Raw genomic sequence first — 20,192 nt, 5'->3', positions numbered from 1 at the left:
CTGTCCCCTTATTTCAAATGTGAAGGCCTCTGAGCTCTGGGGCTGCCTCCATAGCGACTTGCCCCGCCACCGTTGCCATTCTCACAGCTTGACCTGCATCATCTTTAGAATAATATGGTCAACTCAGTAGTGACATACCTGAGGACAGACCCAGGAGTGACTTCAGCTTGCTTATGAGTGGATATTTGCCCTCATTACAGAAGGAGCCTGAGAAGTCATCCAGATCAATGGCCCAAACCATGGCCCCACCAAGATTGTTCTCCTTAAGAAAGTCAACCTGAGGACAAAAAGAGCACTTGGCCACCAGAAGCAAATGGTATCTATGCAACAACCAGACAGTGAAATGTGGGTAACGAGGTGATATTAGAGGGGTGAAATGCAGGTGGGATCAAACCCTACCAATTTTTCTTTTATGAAATGATAAGTGGTTTTGGATTCAAAACTACTGAGTAATTGGCTATCTCAGTTCTATTCTTGTTTTCTTGTTCTAGTTAATAAACTCTTGGGTGGTAACATAAATAAAGCTAATATTTGTTTAATACTAGTATTCCAGGCAAATCTACCTTTTTTTTTTTTTTTTTTAAGGGCTGCATCCGCAGCATATGAAGTTCCAGAGCTGTAGCTGCTGGCCTATGGCATAGCCAAAGCAACATGGGATCTGAGTCACACCTGTGACCTACACCGCAGCTCACGGCAACACCAGGTTCTTAACCCACTGAGTGAGGCCAAGGATCAAATCTAAAACCCTTGGACACCAGTCAGGTTCTTTACCACTTAGCCACAAGGCGAACTCCCCAGGCTTATCTACATTTTAACTTGGTTAATCTTCACAGGAAATGCTAGGTAGATCCGACTATTACTACTCGTACACTGTTCATACCTTATATCCATAGCTCTCAATATTGTCATAACCAACCCACTCAGTGTCTTTATAAGCATATGGGACTTTTTGGTCTTCAATCCAGACTTTTGTGGCTCCATTTAGGAATGTGCAGACCTATGGGGGAATGAAGAAGACAATGTTGGGTATATCACAGGTCATGGCATGTATCGTAAGAAGAAGGACTTAAATGGGAGAGAAATAGGAATGGGAGGGGATGGAAAGGGAGCATTGTGAAATATCTCCATTAATTGCACATATTTCTTTCTCTTGAGTGATTATGTTTCATAAAATGAAGACAAAAATTTCCATGAAACCAGCTACAAAGAAGGTAAATTCTAATTCTGTCCCCAGAGGTTAGTTGAGAAATGTTAAGCATGACTATTGGTATTCAGGTGATTCTTCCACAAACACTTGAGTATTTGGAAAACACTCCTAACCATTCACTTATCAGTCTCTGAATTTTTAACACAAGGCTTGAGTAAATGCAGTCAATTCAAGTTGGAAGGAAGATCCAATTATCTGCCATTCCTAGGCTAGACTATGGAAACCCTTCTCTAGCTATTACATGGATGTAACAGAATTCAGTATAGCTTTGGGCGTCATCTAGCAAAGATGGTGTCATAACTTCAAAATCCTAAAAGGAAGTTCAGGTTGTTTTTTTTTTTAAGTGAAAAGTATTCCACAGCCATCAACCTGTCTTTCTCCAGGCTGCCATGCTCAGAGCCATGAGAAGCCAGGGTATATGATCTCAAGAATAGAAGGGTAGCGGGATGACTCGGCCAGTGGAAGAGTTTTCCCCAGTGCCTTTCAGCCGGAAAGAGCCATGCTGGTTACCTCATAGGAAGCCCAGAAGCCAGCCTCACGTGTGTATGGCCCAGATGACCCTGCTCCAGAGACTGGGGCACAGACAGAGGTGTCAGAAGTGCTGAGCCGGAAAGTCCTCCCATAGGTGGGGAACCCCATGAGGAGCTTCTCTGAAGGGACCCCGTTGGCTCTCCAGTACTTCATGGCAAATTCCTAAAGAAGGCAGCACAGACATTTTTTCTCACCAGTGTCTGACCCATTCGATTAACAAAGTCTAGCTCATTGCCCCCCAAACAGAAAGCCTCTTTCCCAGCAAACACAGCTCCCAGGCTCTTCCCCATCTCCCCTCTGCAAATGATTTGAGGTTTGCTTTCTCACACAGTTGAAATAACGCATGTCGCCTTCATCCTTGGATCCCACATGCAGCGGACTGTTGTGCCCTGTACATGTATCCCAGCCACCGTGGAAGTCATAGGTCATCACACTGATGAAATCAAGGAGCCTGGAACAAGAGATTTGGACCCATCACGATCCTAGGAGAATTTTCTTACGGAAAACTTAAGAGCAATAAACAGGAGCAATGACAATTCATGATGCCAACTAGATACCCACATTGCCCCACTGATGAGGCTTTCTGGGTGGTATCCCCAGGAGCAGGTTTTCTTCTGTGACCCCCACAGAGCTAGACAGGAAGTCTCCTTTACTTCCTCAAAAGAAACTGGGCAAACCCAGAGCAGGGAGTAAGGAAATGTAGTCATAGAGCGTGTGTCTCAGAAACCCATGTCCATAGAGCTATGGGAATCACAGGTAAGTAGCTTTGTCGATAGCAGCTTTCCTGATTGTACACTTTTTCTAATGAGGATTTCTATTACATATAAGGATTTCCCAAGGTCTTGAATCTTGTTCTCCTTTCCCCCAAAGCCTACTATAGTGGTAATTGAAAGGAGTGACTACCTTATCCCAGGACCACTAAATCTCCAAACCTTTTTGGTTATTGATGGTACCAACTTTCCCAATGCTTTGTTTACATAACTACTTGGAATGCTTTCTACCAAACTATGAAGGAAGCTCTGATCTAGTATTCGAAGGTCCTGAGGGACTCGTCACACTCACTTCCCAATCTCTGCAATTTCATATCCTGCATCAATGGTTCCTTTTCCAGCAGATACAGCTGCTGTGATCAGCAGTCTGGGGCGTCCTGTATTTTTAGCCTCTTCATCAAAAGCTGTTAGCATTTCCTGAAGAGAAGAGAAGGTAGATTTTAGTAGCCTTCTTCATTATCTTTCCCATAGTGAGTCCCTCTTGGGATGGTGTCCAGATCATAGCATCTCCCCGTTTCTGGAAATAGTCTCTGAAATATAGGGATGGGTTCTGGGAAAGTATAACTTGGAACAAAGACACAACTACTACAAGCCCTTGAATCTAAGTCTAATTTAATGACAATTCTAGAAAAAAAGATCAGGAACTCCTGCCAGAAGATCTGGGAGATTTCTTCCCTAGATCATCCCTTATCCTGGTATTTGTGGATTGCCATGCTAAGCCCTTTCCTGCCTCTAAGCTTTTGCAAATCCTATTACCACTTCCTTAGAAAATTCTTCCTATCCTTTGTACTCCCATTCCTTTTAACTCTTCATATTGCTGCTCAAATACCACTTTCTCTGAGAAGACTCCCCTGACCATCTTACTTGCTGATTATCAAGATGTATATCTACTTATTTATCTACTCTGTATTCTCCAGTCTGCTGTTAATCCCACAAGAGCAGAAATCACATCTATCTGCTCTTTTTCCAGTGTGAAGCATGTCTGGGTCATAGGAGGTACTCAATGAATGAGTGACATAATGAATGGTTTCTTCTTCCTAATTCAAGAACTTACTGGAATAGAGGATTCAAGACAGAAGTGCTGAAAGATTCTGAACTTGCTCCTCCCATGGATACAACAAATCTACAACTACATATGGAAAAAAAAAAAAGCCTCTGCAAAGGACCTGAATACTGGATGAAGAGGTGCCACAGCAAAGGGTAAGAGCATGTCATTGAGATGAGTAGATGAAACAGAGATACAGGAAAAACCACACTCCAGCCACAGTGATAGACAGTCAGGAAGTATATCAAAGGTATGGTTATTTTCCCTGAGGAATGAAGGTTTCAGGTTCCACATAAGGCCAACCAACTCTTAGATCCTGCACAGAAGAGACAAGCATTGCTCTGAATTGCTATATTTGAAAACCAGTGGGAAATATTCCCAGGAAAACCACAGAACTACAGGGAAAGGAAATTCCATTATTCAAGGAGCCACATGCAGTTTCACTTGATAAAACAAACAAACAAAAAAACCCACAAAACACCTGCACAAAATCACCACATTGTAAAGTGCCTGGACCATAGATGAAAGAGACCCCCTTACCAATCCTTAAGCATCTGATGAGAATCAGGAACCAGTTGAGATGATCCTTGGGGACTGAGACCCTAGTGGGAGCCACTTTTGCCATCTCAGACAATCTTAATAAAACTGGCACTGGTGGTACCATATTATAAATCTCCACCTAACCCATGGGTGCACACAGCCAAGAGCCCTTCCTGCCCCTGTGTCTCAGAAGTGCTTCACAGTCAGCCAGGAAATAATCCTGCTGGGCACTGGTGGGTGGGGCCCCAATGCAGTTCTGAGGGCCAGCCCCATCCCCAGCACCTGGAAGCCACTGAGAATGGATCTTGCAGCCATTCTAGGGCCAGCCCTGCCCCAAAGTACCCAGCAACCACCATGGATGGGTCTCATAGAAATTCTGGGGCCAGCCTACCCATTAGTAACTGGCAGCCACCATGACTGGGCCCCACAGGAATTCCAGGGGCTAGCCCTCACCACTAGCATCCAGCAGCCACTGCAGTGAGACCCCCACAGACATTGTGAGGGGTCAGTGTGCTGTTGTAGTAGCTATGACTCCACCACAACAAGTAAACACAGCCCACATAGAGGACATGGTTTGCACACATTGCTATGGTGGCCAGGTATGATGGTGCTTCTGAACCCCATAGGACATCTCCTACATTAAACCACTCCTTCAAGACTGGGAGAGGTAACTGATTTACTTAATACATCAAAACAAACATAGGGAATTAGGCAAAATGAGGAGACAGCGGATATATTCCAAATAAACAAAAAAAGACAAAAATATCAGAAAAAAAGAATGAAATGAAATGAAGATAACTAATCTAGCTGATAAAGCATTCAAGGTAATGATCATAAAGATGCTCACTGAACTTTGGAGAAGAAGGAAAAAGCACAATGACAACATCAGCAAAGAGAGAAAATATAAGAAAACAGTAAGCAGAAGTTATAACTGAACTGAAAAATACGTTAAAGGTGTTCAACAACATATTAGATGAAATAGAAAAATAAATCAGCGAGTTAGAAGACAAAGCAATAGAACTCAGAGTAACAAATTGAACAAAGATTTTTTTTTAAAAAAGGGTACTCTATGGGATCTTTGGTACAACATCGAGTAGAACAACATTCACATTATATGGGTCCTAGAAGTAGAAGAGAAAGAGAAAGGGACAGAAAAAATTATTTGAAGAAATAGCAGCTAAAGAATTCCTTATCTGGGAAAGGAAATAGAAATCCATATCCAGGAAGCTCAGAGAGTTCTGAATAAAATGAACCCAAAAAGACATTCACAAAGACACACTGAAATGGTGAAAATTAAGGAAAAACAGTCAGCTGCTTTTAGGAAAGCAGTAGGGAAAAAACAATTTGTTACATACAAGGGAAGCTCCATAAGGCTATCAGCAGATTTTTCAGCAGAAACCTTATGGGACAGAAGGGAATGGCCAAGACATATTCAACATACTAAAAGGAAAAAAAAGAAACTCCCACCATGAATTTTCTAGCCAACAAGGCCATCATTCAGAATTGAAGGAGAGATAATGAGTTTCTGAGATAATCAAAAACTAAAGAAGTTCCCCACCACAAAATTGCCCTTACAATAAATTGGTTTTTGGCTATGTCCATGGAAGTTCCCACACCAAGGACTGAACCTGAGCCACAGCAGTGACAAGTCCGAAGCCATAACTGCTATGCCACTAGGGAATTCCCACAAGAAATGTTTAGGGGCCTTCATTGAGATAAAAAGGAATGGCAATAATTAGTAATAAAAATACAGAGAGTTCCCATTGTGGCTTAGCAGGTTAAGAGCTGACATAGTCTCCATGAGGATGTGAGTTCAATCCCTGGCCTTGCTCAGTGGGTTAAGAATCTGGCATTACTGCACCAAACAAAAGCCTAGAAGCAGTTGGCTTCCCTGGCAAATTCTACAAAACATTCAAAGATTTAATACCTATCCTTCTCAAACTCTTGTAAAAATTTAAAAAGGAGGGAAATTTTTCAAACATATTTCACAAAGCCAGCATTACCCTGATACCAAAAATAGACAAGGATCACACAAAAATACAGGCCAATACTCTCTAACAGAAAAAGCAGTTGATAAAATTCAACATCCATTTGTAATGAAATCTCTCAATTAAGTGGGTAAAGAGAGAATACACCTCAACATAAAATGGTCATGTATGACAACACACATTTAACATCATATTCAATGACGAAAACCTAAAAGCTTTCCCTCTAAGATCAAGAACAAGACAAGGATATGCACTCTTAGCACTTCTACTTAACATAATGTCAAAAGTCCTAGCCACAGCAATTAGGCAAGAAAAAGAAATAAGGACATTCAAATTGATAAGTCTGGCTAAAGGTTTATCAGTTTTGTTCATCTTTTTAAAGAACCAGCTTTTCATTTCATTGATCTTTTCTATGGCTTTCTTCATTTCTATTTCATTGATTTCTGCTCTGATCTTTATGATTTATTTCCTTCTACTAACTTTAGGTCTTGTCTGTTCTTCTCTCTCTAGGTGCTTTAGATGTTAAGTTAGCTTGTTTATTTGAGCTTTTTCTTGTTTCCTGAGGTGGGCTTGTATTGCTGTAAACTTTCCTCTTAGAACACATTTTGCTGCATCCCATAGGTGTTGGAGTGTCGTATCTTTGTTGTCATTTGTTTTTAATTTCCTTTTTGATTTCTTCAGTGATCCATTGGTTGTTTAGTAGCATGTTGTTGAGTCTCCATGTGTTTGGGGTTTTTGCAGTTTTTTTCTTGTTGTTGATTTCCAGTTGTATAGCGTTGTGATCAAAAAAGATGCTTGATATGATTTCAATTTTCTTAAAGTTACCACAGTTGGATTTGTAGCCCAGGATGTGATCAATCTTAGAGAAGGTTCCATGTGCACTTGAGAAGAATGTGTATTCTGTTGCTTTTGGATGGAATGTCCTATAAATATCTATTAAGTCAATCTGGCCTAATGCTTCATTCAGGGCCTGTGTTTCTGTATTGATTTTCTGTCTGGATGATCTGTCCATTGCTGTAAGTGGGGTGTTAAAGTCCCCCACTATGATGGTGTTATTGTTGATTTGTCCTTTTAAGGTTGTTAGCAGCTGCCTTATATATTGTGATGAACCTATGTTGGGTGCGTAGATATTTAAAATTGTTATATATCTTCTTCTTGGAGTGATACTTTGATCATTAGGTAGTGACCTTCCTTGTCCCTTAAAATATTTTTCATTTTAAGGTCTATTTTATCTGATATGAGTATTGTTACTCCAGCTTTCTTTTGATTCCCGTTTGCATGGAATATTTTCTTCCATCCTCTCACTTTCAATTTGTATGTGTCCCTAGAAGTGAAATGAGTCTCTTGAAGGCAGTATATATATATATGGGTCTTGTTTTTGTATCCATTAAGCCAGAAGGACATTCAAATTGAATAAGAAAAAATATCATTGTTGGCAGATGATATGATACTATATACAGAAAACTCTAAAGACTGCACCAAAAAAAGTGAGAGCTAATAAATTCAGTAAAATCACAGGATACAGGACAGAATTAAGATGGTGGAATAGAAGGACTGGAGCTCAACTTCTCTCCTAAAAACAACAAAATTCACAACTAAAGCCTGAGCAATCTTCACTCAAATGGACCGGAAACCTTAAAAAAGATACCCTACTCCAGAATAAAAAGATGAGGCCACATCAGGAGGTAGGAGGGGTGATTTCACGATATAAACAACCCCATACCTCTGGGATGGGAAGCTCCACAGACTGAAAACTAACTGGTTCACACAGACTCACCTACAGGAGCGAGAGTTCTGAGCCACACACCAAACCCTCATGTGCAGGGATCTGGCACTGGGGGAAAGAGCCCCTGGAGCATCTGGCATTGAAGGCCAGTGGGGTTTGTGCCCAGGAGCTCCACAGGACTGGGGGAAATGGAGACCCCATTCTTAAAAGGCGCACACAGACTTTCATGTGCACTGGGTCCCAGGGCAGAGAGAGGTCTCCATAGGAATCTGGGTCAAACTTGACTGCAGTTCTTTTAGGACATCCTGGGAAAACAGGGGTGAATGTGGCTTGTGTGAGGGATGGACATTGAAAACAAAGCTCTCGGGAATATTCAGCAGCGTGCCTTTCTCTGGAGGTGGCCATTTTGGGAAAATCTGGCCCCATCCATCAGTCAGCGCTGAGAAGCCCTGGGGCAAACAACAATCCGGATGGTCTCACAGCCCCACCCCTCAGGAAACAGGCTACCTAAAGACCCCTCAGGCACACGTTGCCTCTAATCCCATCCAGAGACTAATCCCCACCCACCAGAGGGATTAGAATCAGCTCCACCTACCAGTGGGCAGGCATCAGCCCCTCCCATCAGGAAGCCTACAGCAAGCCCCCATACTGATCTTAGCTACAAGGGGGGCAGACACTAGAAGTAAGAGAGGCTACAACTCTATAATCGGTAAAAAGGTCACCACACCAAAAACCTATAAAAATGAAAAGACAGAGAACTGTAACTCAGATGAGGGAGAAAGGAAAAACCCCAGAAAATCAGCTAAGTGAGGAGGAGATTCTCAGCATCCAGGAAAAAGACTTTAGATTGTTGACACTGAAGATGACGCAAGACATTGGAAATAAACTGGAGGCAAAGATGGATAACTTACAGGAAACACTGACTAAAGAGATACAAGATATAAAACTTAAACAAAAAGAGATGCAAAATACAATAACTGAAATAAAAAATTCACTAGAAGCAGCTAACAGCACAATACAGGAGGCAGAAGAATGAATAAGCGAGGTGGAGGACAGATTAGTGGAAATTACAGATGCAGAACAGAAAAGAGAAAAAGGATTGAAAACAAATGAAGAGAGTCTCAGAGAACTCTGGGACAATGTTAAATGCACCAACATCTGAATTATAGGGGTGCCAGAAGGAGAAGAGAGAGAGGAGACAGAAAAAATATTCCAAGAGATAATAGCTGAAAACTTCCCTCACATGGGAAAGGAACCACTCACTCAAATCCAGGAAGCACAATGAGCACCATATAAGATAAACCAATGAGGCACATAGTAATCAAACTGACCAAAATTTAAGCCAAAGAGAAAATACTGAAAGCAGCTAGGGAAAAGAAACAAGTAACATACAAGGGAACCCCGATAAGGTTATCAGCAGATTTTTCAGCAGAAACTCTGCAGGCCAGAAGGGAGTGGCATGATATACTTAACGTGATGAAAGGAAAAAAGCTCCAACCAAGATTGCTTTACCCAGCAAGGCTCTCATTCAGATCTGAAGGAGAAATCAAAAGCTTCACAGATAAGCAAAAGCTAAGAGAATTCAGCAACACTAAACCAGCCTTACAACAAATACTAAAGGAACTTCTCTAGGCAGGAAAGAAAAGACAGCAACAGGAAACAAAAATTCCACAAATGGCAAGGCTCACCAGTAAAGGTACATATACAGTAAAGATATGCACAATTATACCACCAAAATCAGAAATCATGAGAATCAAATGCAAGATGCTGGAGATGCACTTGCAATTAAGAGAACAACAACATTAAACAATCTCATATACATATAGACTCTTCTATCAAAACTTCAGAATAACTGCAAACCAAAAATCTACAATTGATACACAACAAGGAGTCTCTGGAGAAGAAATATATCTCATAGTACATAAGTGCATAATCCACCATGAAAGGGGTCATTTGACATCATTCTTGGAATGCTGAAGTCTTTTTAGATCTGATTCTGATTTCCTCCCCATCAAAGAATTTATGATAATTATAATTAAATATCACACCCGTACAATTAAATAATACAGTTCTACAATTGTATTATTAATAACCATTTCTCTCCATGCTATAATGTAATGTCTATAATGTCTTGTTTATCACATCACCTAGAATGGTGTAATGCCTATATTGAAGAATCAATAAGATGTAACAAATTGTGAGGACATATTTATACAGTTACACTGTTTTTTAACCAATTTATGCATTTTATATTTTCCTTATTTTCAGAGGGTGTATTATTTTTGTTATTCTTACCAGTTAAGTTATTCTTTTTATGATGCTATATAAAATATTTAATGGTATATAAGGCTTTCTTCTTTATAAATTTTAGTTGCATAATACACACAATTTTAATATAATGCTAATTTTTAAAGAAAAATTGAAATGTAATAGATAATACTAAATAGTAAAGATGAAAGCCATACAAAATGGGATAAAGTATAGCATAAATTTCCTATTTGTCTCAGCATATTTTCCATTCCATTTCTCCAGAGGGAGTCACTAATCTGTTTCTTAAGATCCATGATACAATAATCTGTGTGAATGTAATTGTGTTTAAATATATGTATTTTATTCTGTAAAAAAATAAAATAAAATTTCAAAAAAAAGAAAAATTAGATTACAAAAAAATCACAGGATACAAAATTAATATATAGAAATCTGTTACATTTCTATACACTAATAAGAAACTATTAGAAAAAGAAATTAAATAAACAATCCTATTTTTGACTGTATCAAAAAGAATAAAATACCTAGAAATAAATTTAACCAAGGAGGTGAAAGATTTGTACTCCAAAGGCTATGACATTGATGAAAGAAATTGAAAACAATGAAAATACATGGAAAATAAGCCATACTTGTGGATTGGAAAAGTTAATATTGTTAAAAAGTCCATACCAAAGCACTTCACAGATTCAACTCAATTTCTATCAAAATACCAATAGCATTATAATTCTAAAATACCAATTGCAAATAATTCTAAAATTTACATGGAATCACAAAAGACTTTACACTCCTCATATCGCACATCCTGATTTCAAACTATACTGCAAAGCTATAGTAATCAAAACAGTATGATACTGGCACACACACAAAAAACCCCACATCGACTAATGGAAAAGAATTGAGCACTCAGAAGTAAGCCTACGCATATAGACAATGACTCTGTAACAAAGGAGCTAAGAACATATAATAACAAAATACAATTTCTTCAATAAATAGTTTTGGGAAATCTGGACAGCCACATGCAAAAGAGTTCAACTAAGCCATTGTCTTATTCCATAGACACACACAAAAACAAAACAAAACAAAACAACCAAACAAAACCTCACAATGCATTAAAGACATGAATGTAAGACTTGAAGCCTTAAAATTCCTGGAAGAAACATAGGTGGTTAAGACCATTAACACTGGTCACAGAGATATTTTGTGGATCTCTCTCCTAAGGCAAGGCAAACAAAAGAGCAAATAAATCATACTCTATCAAACTAAAAAGATTCTTTAAAACAAAGGAAACCATCATCAAAACAAAATTAAACCTACTGAACAGGACAAAATTTGCAAATCATGTATCTTATAAGGGGTTAATATCCAAAATCTGTAATTCAGAAACCTCAAGAGCAAAAAAGCAAACACTCCAATTAAAAAATGGGTGTAGGGTCTGAACAGATATTTTTCTAAAGAAGATGGCCCACGAGCACCTGAAAAGACATTCAACATTACAATCAAAACCACAATAAAAAAATATCCTACACAACTGTTAAAATGGCTGTTATTCAAAAGACAAGGATTGACAAATTTTAGAAAGAATGTGGAAGAGAACCCTCAAATACCTTTAACAGTGTACGAGAGCAGCAAGCTTTGCTAACCCCAGGAGATGCAACTCTCAGAGAAAATTCTAGAAGACACTGGCCTCTCTACAAGAAGACACAAAGCTAGTGATACATTCCCACCTTAATCAAGATGGTAAATCGCTGTTTGTCCTCAGGTGGGCTTCCCCGAGACCCTGGATATTCAAAATCCAAGTCAATACCATCAAATCCATGTTGACGAAGGAAGTCAATGACAGAGCAGATGAAGATTTTGCGGTTGGCAGCTGTGGAGACCATGGTGGTGAATCTAGGCAGAACGTTTGTCTATATGAACATCACCAGTTCAGGAATTCTTCCCACACCATCTCTGAAAGCAACTTTTGTTGTGCATTTTGGAATAACCCCTGCTAGATTTAAGGTGAACTCAAATGGTTCATGTTATTTAATGGATAAGTGTTCATAATTTAAAATTTTATTTTCTTCAGTATACCCACTGAATAGTATTTTCTATTTATTTATAAGATCAATGGTACCTGTGTTTTTTCTTTATTATTGACATCTTTCAAGGGCGGTACTTTAGATACCACAGTGCTTTGATTCTAAGATGTTCATGTTTTATATTTACTGTTTCCAAAATTAAGATGTGATTTATATTTTGTGAATACACTTAATGAAGCACATTTGACTCCCAAAGAATGTGCCTTTAAATATATGCCGAGTCTTGCATTTAAAAGTACCTTAATATCTAGACAATTTAGTTCCTTTTGCCATAGTCAGCAATTTTATAGTCTATAAACACATGTTTAAACCCTCTCGGTTGGTTTCTGATTATAACAAGCCTGTGGTGAACACTCTGTAAACTGAATTCCAAGCTCCTTAATTTATCTTCCTCTTTTTTTTTTTTTTTTTTTTTTTTTTTGTCTTTTTCAGTCCACACCCACGGCACATGTAACTTCTCAGGCTAGGGGTCTAATCCAAGCCGCAGCTGCCAGTCTACACCACAGCCAGAGCAATGCAAGATCCAAGCGGCTTCTGCAACCTATACTGCAGCTTGCTCTTTCTTTTTTCTTTTCTTTTCTCTTTTCTTTCTTTCTTTCTTCCTTCCTTCCTTCCTTTCTTTCTTTTTTTGTCTTTTTAGGGCCGCACCCACAGCATATGGAGGTTCCCAGGCTAGGGGTCCAATCAGAGCTGTAGCCGCCACCCTACACCATAGCCACAACAATGCCAGATCCGAGCTGTGTCTGCAACCTACACCACAGCCCATGGCAAAGTCAAATCCTTAACCCACTGAGCAGGGCCAGGGGCCAAACCCGCATCCTCATGGGTACTAGTTGGGTTTGTTGCCCATGAGCCACAAGGGAACTCTCTTTTTGTTTTTAGTTCAGGTAGTCAATAGCTAATAAGGTTTTTTTTAATTGAAGTAAACTTACTAGCACAAACTGAATAACCTAAAAAGAGAGTGGGGAGATGTTGCTTGGATTTTGGAGGTATTAACCTGCAAAGATTTTTTTTATTTAAGTGATTTGTGAGCAAGATAAGAGAAATCTACATTGATGGAGTGGACATGAGGCTGAAGAAATATTGACCAAATACCATAGGTGACAATTAGCTTGTTACTTGATAGGTAACTGAGATAAAGTTCACTTGACTATTAGAGTGAGAATAAAAACACTCAATGCAACTTTTTCCAACACTGCACTTTAAGAATGGCTGGCTACCTCTGGAGAATTGTGGAGGGAAGAAGAGAGGGCCAAGTTACTTTGGATGTCAAACAACTTTGTGCTCTCAAATTTTACAATAATTATGGGAAGGCGTTATTTCATAATTTAAGGAGTAGTTTACCATTGACTTGGACAACTTTTTACATACAAATCAAGTCTAATCTCATCCTCTCTTCTTTTCCAACTCAAGAGTCAAAAAGCCTGTGGGGTCACCAATCTTTTCTCACTGCTTCTCAGAAGAAAAGCCTATGACCCAGCACAGGGCTCATATTCTCCTAGGGCCCTAAGTGGTTCTCCATCACCAAGCCACTTCTCTCTCACTCGCCATTGTCCACATCCCGTTGGTTTGATGGCCATCTTCTCCATACCACTGCTGCAGTCTGCCCTTCCCACCCACAGACACTCTCTTCTTAAGCACCAGCCTCTTTGCTCTCGGGAATATCCATTTTTAACCTACCCTCTGGTATCACATTTTCCCACCTCAACCTGAGGGATTCTTTCTTTGGCCTCCACCCCCATATTCTGGCCATGGAGAGACTTACTTCTGAGTGCCAAAGTTCCAGCCACCAATGGCCAACAAGTTGACCAGATCTTTGTTGCTGCAGAAAGAAACAAAGAGACATGTTATGTGAGAGCCCTGTGAGCTTGCAGGATACAGACATTACAGAAGGCAACTCTTCTCCCCTCATTCTTGACTCTCTGAGAAATGGGCAGCAGCCAAGTTTAAGCTATAAAGTCCCCATACCAAATGCTTCCCCGTCTGCCCACATTAATCTTTATATCATCATTAATGTATGTGTCAGAAATCTGTGTATTCTTTTCAGGAAAAAACTATCTGCAAAGTACTTTGCCTCTCATAAGAATCTTATGATATTTGGGAATGAATCTGAGACTGAACGTGAGCTCTCCAGTATTCCTCCACCCTGAATCCCACTCACTGTGGCTTCAATTCCCACTGACCGTTCTTTCAGGGCTAGGAACTGAGGATACAGAACATCAATATCATTCCATTCATAAGGAGCAATCTTGTTGTCATTCATGGTGGCGAAGGCATATATCAAGTGTGTGCAGAGACATGGGTCCACATCCTTGGGAAAGAACTTGGCTGGGTCTGGTCGATATTGAGACCAGTTGGTAAAATAGCACACTAGCTTATAGGCTGAGCCTGCAGGGAGAAAGCAGCAGTCATTGACTGAGGTGCAAGGTTCCACTGTCTGTGTCCCTGGCTGGTGGCCTCTTCAAGGGGAAAGGCTACCTAAGAGTTCTTATGGCAGATACCCAGTAGAGACAGCTGTACCCTTGTCCCGCACTTACAGAAGACCTGACTAAACAGTCATGATACTTTTGTCAACAGAATCTCAAGAAGGCTTTAAGTCAATTCAAATCAACATATAAAATCAATTCACCATCATAGAGGCAAGTGGTAGGGCTAATTATCCTCCTTGGGAACTGCTCATAACGTCAACGACTGCTGAAATTCATTTCCAATAAAATATATACCTTTCGTATATGGCATATGACGTGATGGATGCTTGATTTAGAGCCCTTACAGGCACTGTTTTGCTTACATTTTAATTCCCATATCGTCTTGTGGAGGCAACATCTTCCTCATTTTTAGATGAAGACAGAAAAACTAATCAGAGAGTAAAGATTAAGATGAATGCTAATTCATCTATCCTTTTACTCCCTGAATATTTATTATGCATGCACTGTTGTCAGGCAGCCTTACTCTGAAGCCCATGTTCTTCCCACTCTTCTCTCCTGAGTCATGTCTCACTTTCACAGCCAAATGCTTAGGTATTAGAAAGAATGTGAGGGAGTTCCCACTGTGGCGCAATAAAAACAAATCTGACTAGTATCCATAAGGATGAAGGTTCGATCCCTGGCCTCTCTCAGTGGGTCGGGATCTAGCGTTACCATGAGCTGTGGTGTAGGTCACAGACGTGGCTCGGATCCTGTGTTGCTGTGGCTGTGGCCTAGGCTGGCAGCTGTAGCTCCGATTTGACCCCTGGCCTGGGAACTTTCATATGCAGCAGGTGCAGCCCTAAAAAACAAAAAGTAAATAAATGAAAGAAAGAAAAGGAAAAAAAGAAGAATATGATGGTAAAAAAAGACAACACAAGAAGGAGCAGAGACTACCAGGTAATAGACATTGTACAGGGCTTGGCATCAGAAGACAGGGTTAAGTCCAGATGCTGAGCAATCGAGAATGAGTCACTGCCCCCCTGTGCACTTTAGTATTCCCATCTGTAGAGTGAGGCATCTGCATTAGAGGAGCCTCTCCCAGTGCTACTTTCTGAGATCCAGCCAAACAGACTAGGAGCTTGGGGTCCTAGTCCTAAGGTCATCACGAAAGGAGAAGGAAGTGCAGAGTTAGAAAAAGGAAGGGAAGAGGAGAAACTATTAGGAAAACTGGCTTGTGGGTAGAGGGTTCTGTTACTCCTTACCTAGTCGCACCTGCAGTAGAACAGCCAAGCCTGAAACAAACAAACAAAAATCAAAATACAAAAACAAGGAATCCTTAGATGGGTTTCCCAGTCAGGACCTGCTGCTACCCAGGAGACTCCCAGGATGTGCAGGGCACAGGGGTCTCTGATTTGTCAGTGGCCTTTCCCACAACCCCATTTCATCACTCACAGGTTTAGATCCCAAGTTCCCCTACTCAGAGCCCGAGGCACGGGGTAATCCCCCATGTAGGAGCTTCACCAAAATAGAAGGCAGCCTTCTTCCCCATTCCCAGGGGCCCCCCACCACCCGTGGAAGGAAGACGGGCAAAAAGACTGGGAGACTCACAGGCCCAGAGCAGCATCCTCCCCATCGTGCCTACACACAGGCCACCCGGGGCAGCCTCTTAGCTCAGAGCTATATAAGGAGGAAATCCCTTTTATCACTGTGGGAGCAGCACAGCTGCCACCTCATGATCACGGGTAACCCAGGCTGTCACAGTCCTATCTCCTCCCACTCCAGATTCATGAGAATCTAAGGGGGAGAGAACCCCAGCAGAGGTCTCTCACCAGCCAAGCTTGGGCTCTGACAGAACCACTTACAATTGGAGGCCTTAGCTCAGCACTGAGGCCAAGTCCCCCTGGGGATGTGGAAGCCCAGGGAGGGAATGAAGGGCACTGGGCTGGAACAGGGTCCCAAGGTACACGGCCCAGGGCCAGAAAACCACACGAGGGGGCTACTTGCGATGTGGAGCATTCATTTAAGGTGTGTCATTTTCCTCTTACAGAACCAGGTCCTACCCTCAAGGCCAGTGGCAAGGGTCTGAAGGAACCCTTCAGGGTTCAGGAAAGGGGCAGGACTAGCCCCGCTCCTCTTCTCCCCCTGTCCCCCAGTGATTTCACTGCCACAGCGCTGGAGGGAAAGACAGGACAGACACAGGATGCTGCAGCTGCCAGCTGTCCTCCCTTGTTCCAGCCCAGGGAAGGGATGGGGAAAGGGCAGCTGCTGCCAGAGAAACGTGAACCTGGTACCTCTGCCCCCTTCTCCTCATTCTGGGAGGGGTCACGGCATCTGGATCTAAGCAACTACTTTTGCCAGAGCCTGGCTCCTTGGGAAAAACGGAGGAGACTGAAGTGGGGGGAGGGGGGAAGAGGTGTGACCAGGGGAATAGTCAGTGCTACATGGGAGGCAGGAGTTGTAGAGGGCAAGACTCGTTTTATCTCACCCTGATGCCCCAAGGTCATAGATTTGCCCCTGCCAGCAGCTGTATCCCTCAAACCTGGGCCAGGTGGGCAGATAAGAGTGGGCACAGGTGCAGGGGCAGCTGCCAGCCTTGGCCTTAAGGCAGGTCCTCAGGCTGAGCCAAGAATTTCCTCAGTGTATCCAGCCTCCTTTAAGATGTCTCAAGGAAGGCGCTGACTCACATACTTCCAGTGCCAAGTTTTGTCTCTGGATCCCTGGAAGTCGACACAGACTAGGCACTTGATGAAAGTTGGTTGAATAAACGGATGTTTCATCTGCAGCAGGTCCGGTGTTGAGCAACCTTGTGGCCAAATATCAACCAGCATCTACTCCTGACTCTATTTGCTATCTATTGCTGTATAACAAATGATCCCAATCTTAGCCACTGAAAACAATAAGAAATATGTATTATTTCATAGTGTGTCTGTAATTCAGGAGAAGCTTGGCTGAGCGGTTCTGGATTGGGTTTTCTCATGAGAGCTGCAGGGTGCAGTCAGGATGTTGACTGGAGCAGTCATTGAAGGCTTGACTGGGTCTGAAGGGTCCATTCCTAATTTTCCTCCCTCACACGGGTGGCAGGGTGGTACTGACGATCAGCAGGTGTTCTCTGTACCTCCCTGTTGACCTTTCTTTAGTGCTGATGGAATGTCAGCTGGTTCTCCCAGGATAAGTGACCAAAAAGAAGCCTGGTGGAAGGGTCTGAGCCCCATGTCAGGCTTCCAGTCTTGGTGACCTCGTAACCTTGTCAGTCACTGGACAGGGATGTGGGTTTTGACTAGACTGCATCTCTGCCCCTGTTACCTGTCTCAGTGTGGCCTTTCCTTAATATCCTTAGTTGCAGGAAATCTATTATGCTAGTCTTCAGGTCATTTACAGAGCTAGTCTTCAGGCCATTTTCAGAGCTAGTTTTCATATATGTAGTTGTAGTTTTAGTGTGTTTATGGGAGGAAGTGAGCTCAAGATCTTCCTATTCTGCCATCTAGATCCAAACCTTCCCAATACACAAATTCTCTATACAACATTTGACATCTCATGCAACAAGTCTTAGGACTTCTTCTTTTTAAAAGAAATATCTTTCTTGACCACTTTCACTAGTGCATTTTTCTCAATGCAATTTATAATCAATTTATCAAATGAAACCACATACACACACACATATCTTTGAGATTTTAAATTATAATATATTTGGAGATTAATATGTGAAAACTGACAAATTTATTATACTGGGTTTTGCCATCTAGGGATATAATTTATTTCAGATGGACTGCCAGACCCATGAAGAAAAAGAAAGATATATCTTATTTGCTTCCTTTCTCCAGAGCCCAGCAAACGCCTGGGAAAAAAAACAGATACTCAATAATGTTTTCTGACTATTTATCAGATGTAAATGAATTGAGAAGATAATTTTTCACACAGAAAAAGTAATTGTTTCTTTTTTTTTTTCTTTTTTGTCTTTTCTAGGGCCATACCCGCAGCATGTGGAGGTTCCCAAGCTAGGGGTCTAATCGAAGCTATAGCCGCCGGTCTATGCCACAGCGGCAGCAACGTCAGATCCAAGCTGTATCTGCGACCTACACCAAGCTCACGGCAATGCCAGATCCTTAACCCACTGAGCAAGGCCAGGGATTGAACCTGAAACCTCATGGTTCCTAGTCAGATTCGTTAACCACTGAGCCACGACGGGAACTACAGTAATTGTTTCTTAAATGTTTGCTAGGCTATTCTGCCTCTGGTAGCTTTGGAAATTATTTTTGATAGCAATTTTAATGTCTTCCAAGTTTATCGATCTGCTTAGGTTTTCTACCTCTTCTTGTATCAATTTTATTAGTACATATTTTTTCTAGAATCTATTTCATCTAGATCTTTTAGTGTATTTGCATAAACATTTTGCAGTGTCTGCTGGCAATGTGAATCATCTTTGTATCAGTGATAATCTCTGGAAAGAAAACAGCAAACCAGTTCCACATTCAGGTAAGGCTGTAGTGAGCTCTCCACTAGAATATTAGAGTGAGCGATACCCTGGGAGTCAGGCACAGCAGGAAGGAAGATATGGTTACTGCCCCGCCCAAAATAGAAAGTGAAGCATTGTAACAGAGATGCTGGGCTTAGAGTCAGATGAAGCTCTGTTTGAAGGTCAGTTTGAAAACTCTGTCACTTATCAGAGGTGTAACTTGGCCAAGTAACTTAACCTCGCAAAGCTTTTGTTCTGTCCTGTGTAAAGTGCAAATACTAATACCTTTTCTAAAAGACTGTTATGGAAAGTAGCTATGTTAACACATATTGTATACAATTATCTACAGAGAGAAAAAAGAGTGTCCAGTAGCTATTATTATTATTAAAATTCATAGTTAGAGAATTTCTGGATTTAGTGAGACAATGAAAATAGATTTATTTACTTATTTATTTTTGCTTTTCAGGGCCGCACCCACGGCACATGGAGGTTCCCAGGCTAGGGGTTGAATCAGAGCTACGGCCGCTGGCCTAGGCCACAGTCACAGCAATGCAGGATCTAAGCCACCACTGTGACCTACACCACAGCTCATGGCAAGGCCAGATCCTTAACGCACTGAGTGAGGCCAGGGATCGAACCCACATCCTCATGGATCCTAGTCCTGAACAGCAGTTGAGAATGTCCTACCTTGATGACTGAGACTGAGGTTCCTAGTCAAACCACTGAGCCATGAAGGGAACTCTGAGAACAGATATTTTTAAAAATTGTTCAGCATTCCCGTTGTGGTGCAGGGGAAACAAATCCAACTAGGAACCATGAGGCTGCAGGTTCAATCCCTGGCCTCGCTCAGTGGGTTAAGGATCTGGCGTTGCCGTGAGCTGTGGTGTAGGTCAAAGACACGGCTTGGATCTGGCATTGCTGTGGCTCTGGTGTAGGCTGGCAGCTGTAGCTCCAATTGGACAAGGGTTGAATCAGAGCTGTAGCTGCTGGCTTACGCCACAAGCCACAGCAACACCAGATCCTTAACCCAGTGAGCTGTGCCAGGGATCGAACCCACATCCTCATGGATACTAGTCGGGTTCATTAACCACTGAGCCATGACGGAAACTCCAAACGCTTATTCTTAAAAAGAATTTACTTCTCATGTAAGTCAAAACAAGCTCATGTTATACGTA

The 20,192-nt window shown here is 41.5% G+C and overlaps 1 protein-coding gene across 22 annotated transcripts in view; it reads right to left on the bottom strand.

Moving 5' to 3' along the window:
• The window catches only part of LOC100621421 (acidic mammalian chitinase), a 68,495-nt gene that overhangs the window by 31,989 nt on the left and 16,314 nt on the right, over positions 1-20,192 (bottom strand). For 12 of the 22 annotated variants that reach the window (XR_014844524.1, XR_014844523.1, XR_014844519.1 and 9 more), the window contains 9 exons: positions 15,827-15,856; positions 14,340-14,544; positions 13,922-13,978; positions 11,800-11,965; positions 2,801-2,925; positions 2,066-2,189; positions 1,718-1,900; positions 881-997; positions 139-277 (listed from right to left, as the gene is read on the bottom strand). Coding sequence is in view for 15 of the 22 variants with exons in the window: in XM_085023658.1 (XP_084879784.1) it covers positions 139-277; positions 881-997; positions 1,718-1,900; positions 2,066-2,189; positions 2,801-2,925; positions 11,800-11,965; positions 13,922-13,978; positions 14,340-14,419 (991 nt within the window). In the remaining 7 variants the exon portion in view is untranslated. Of the gene's footprint in view, positions 1-138; positions 278-880; positions 998-1,717; positions 1,901-2,065; positions 2,190-2,800; positions 2,926-11,799; positions 11,966-13,921; positions 13,979-14,339; positions 14,545-15,826; positions 15,857-16,172; positions 16,298-17,252; positions 17,452-20,192 lie in introns of those variants that run through there. The other 10 variants (XR_014844525.1, XM_085023665.1, XM_085023664.1 and 7 more) reach the window with 5 other exon arrangements.

The sequence above is a fragment of the Sus scrofa genome, chromosome 4 (assembly GCF_054392235.1).
Source record: "Sus scrofa isolate SSC_HxYL_T2T_F1_AM1 chromosome 4, Sscrofa_HxYL_maternal_Yorkshire_Landrace_v2.0, whole genome shotgun sequence".
NCBI classification, from domain to species: domain Eukaryota; kingdom Metazoa; phylum Chordata; class Mammalia; order Artiodactyla; family Suidae; genus Sus; species Sus scrofa.
This window is presented reverse-complemented; position numbering and strand designations above follow the sequence as displayed.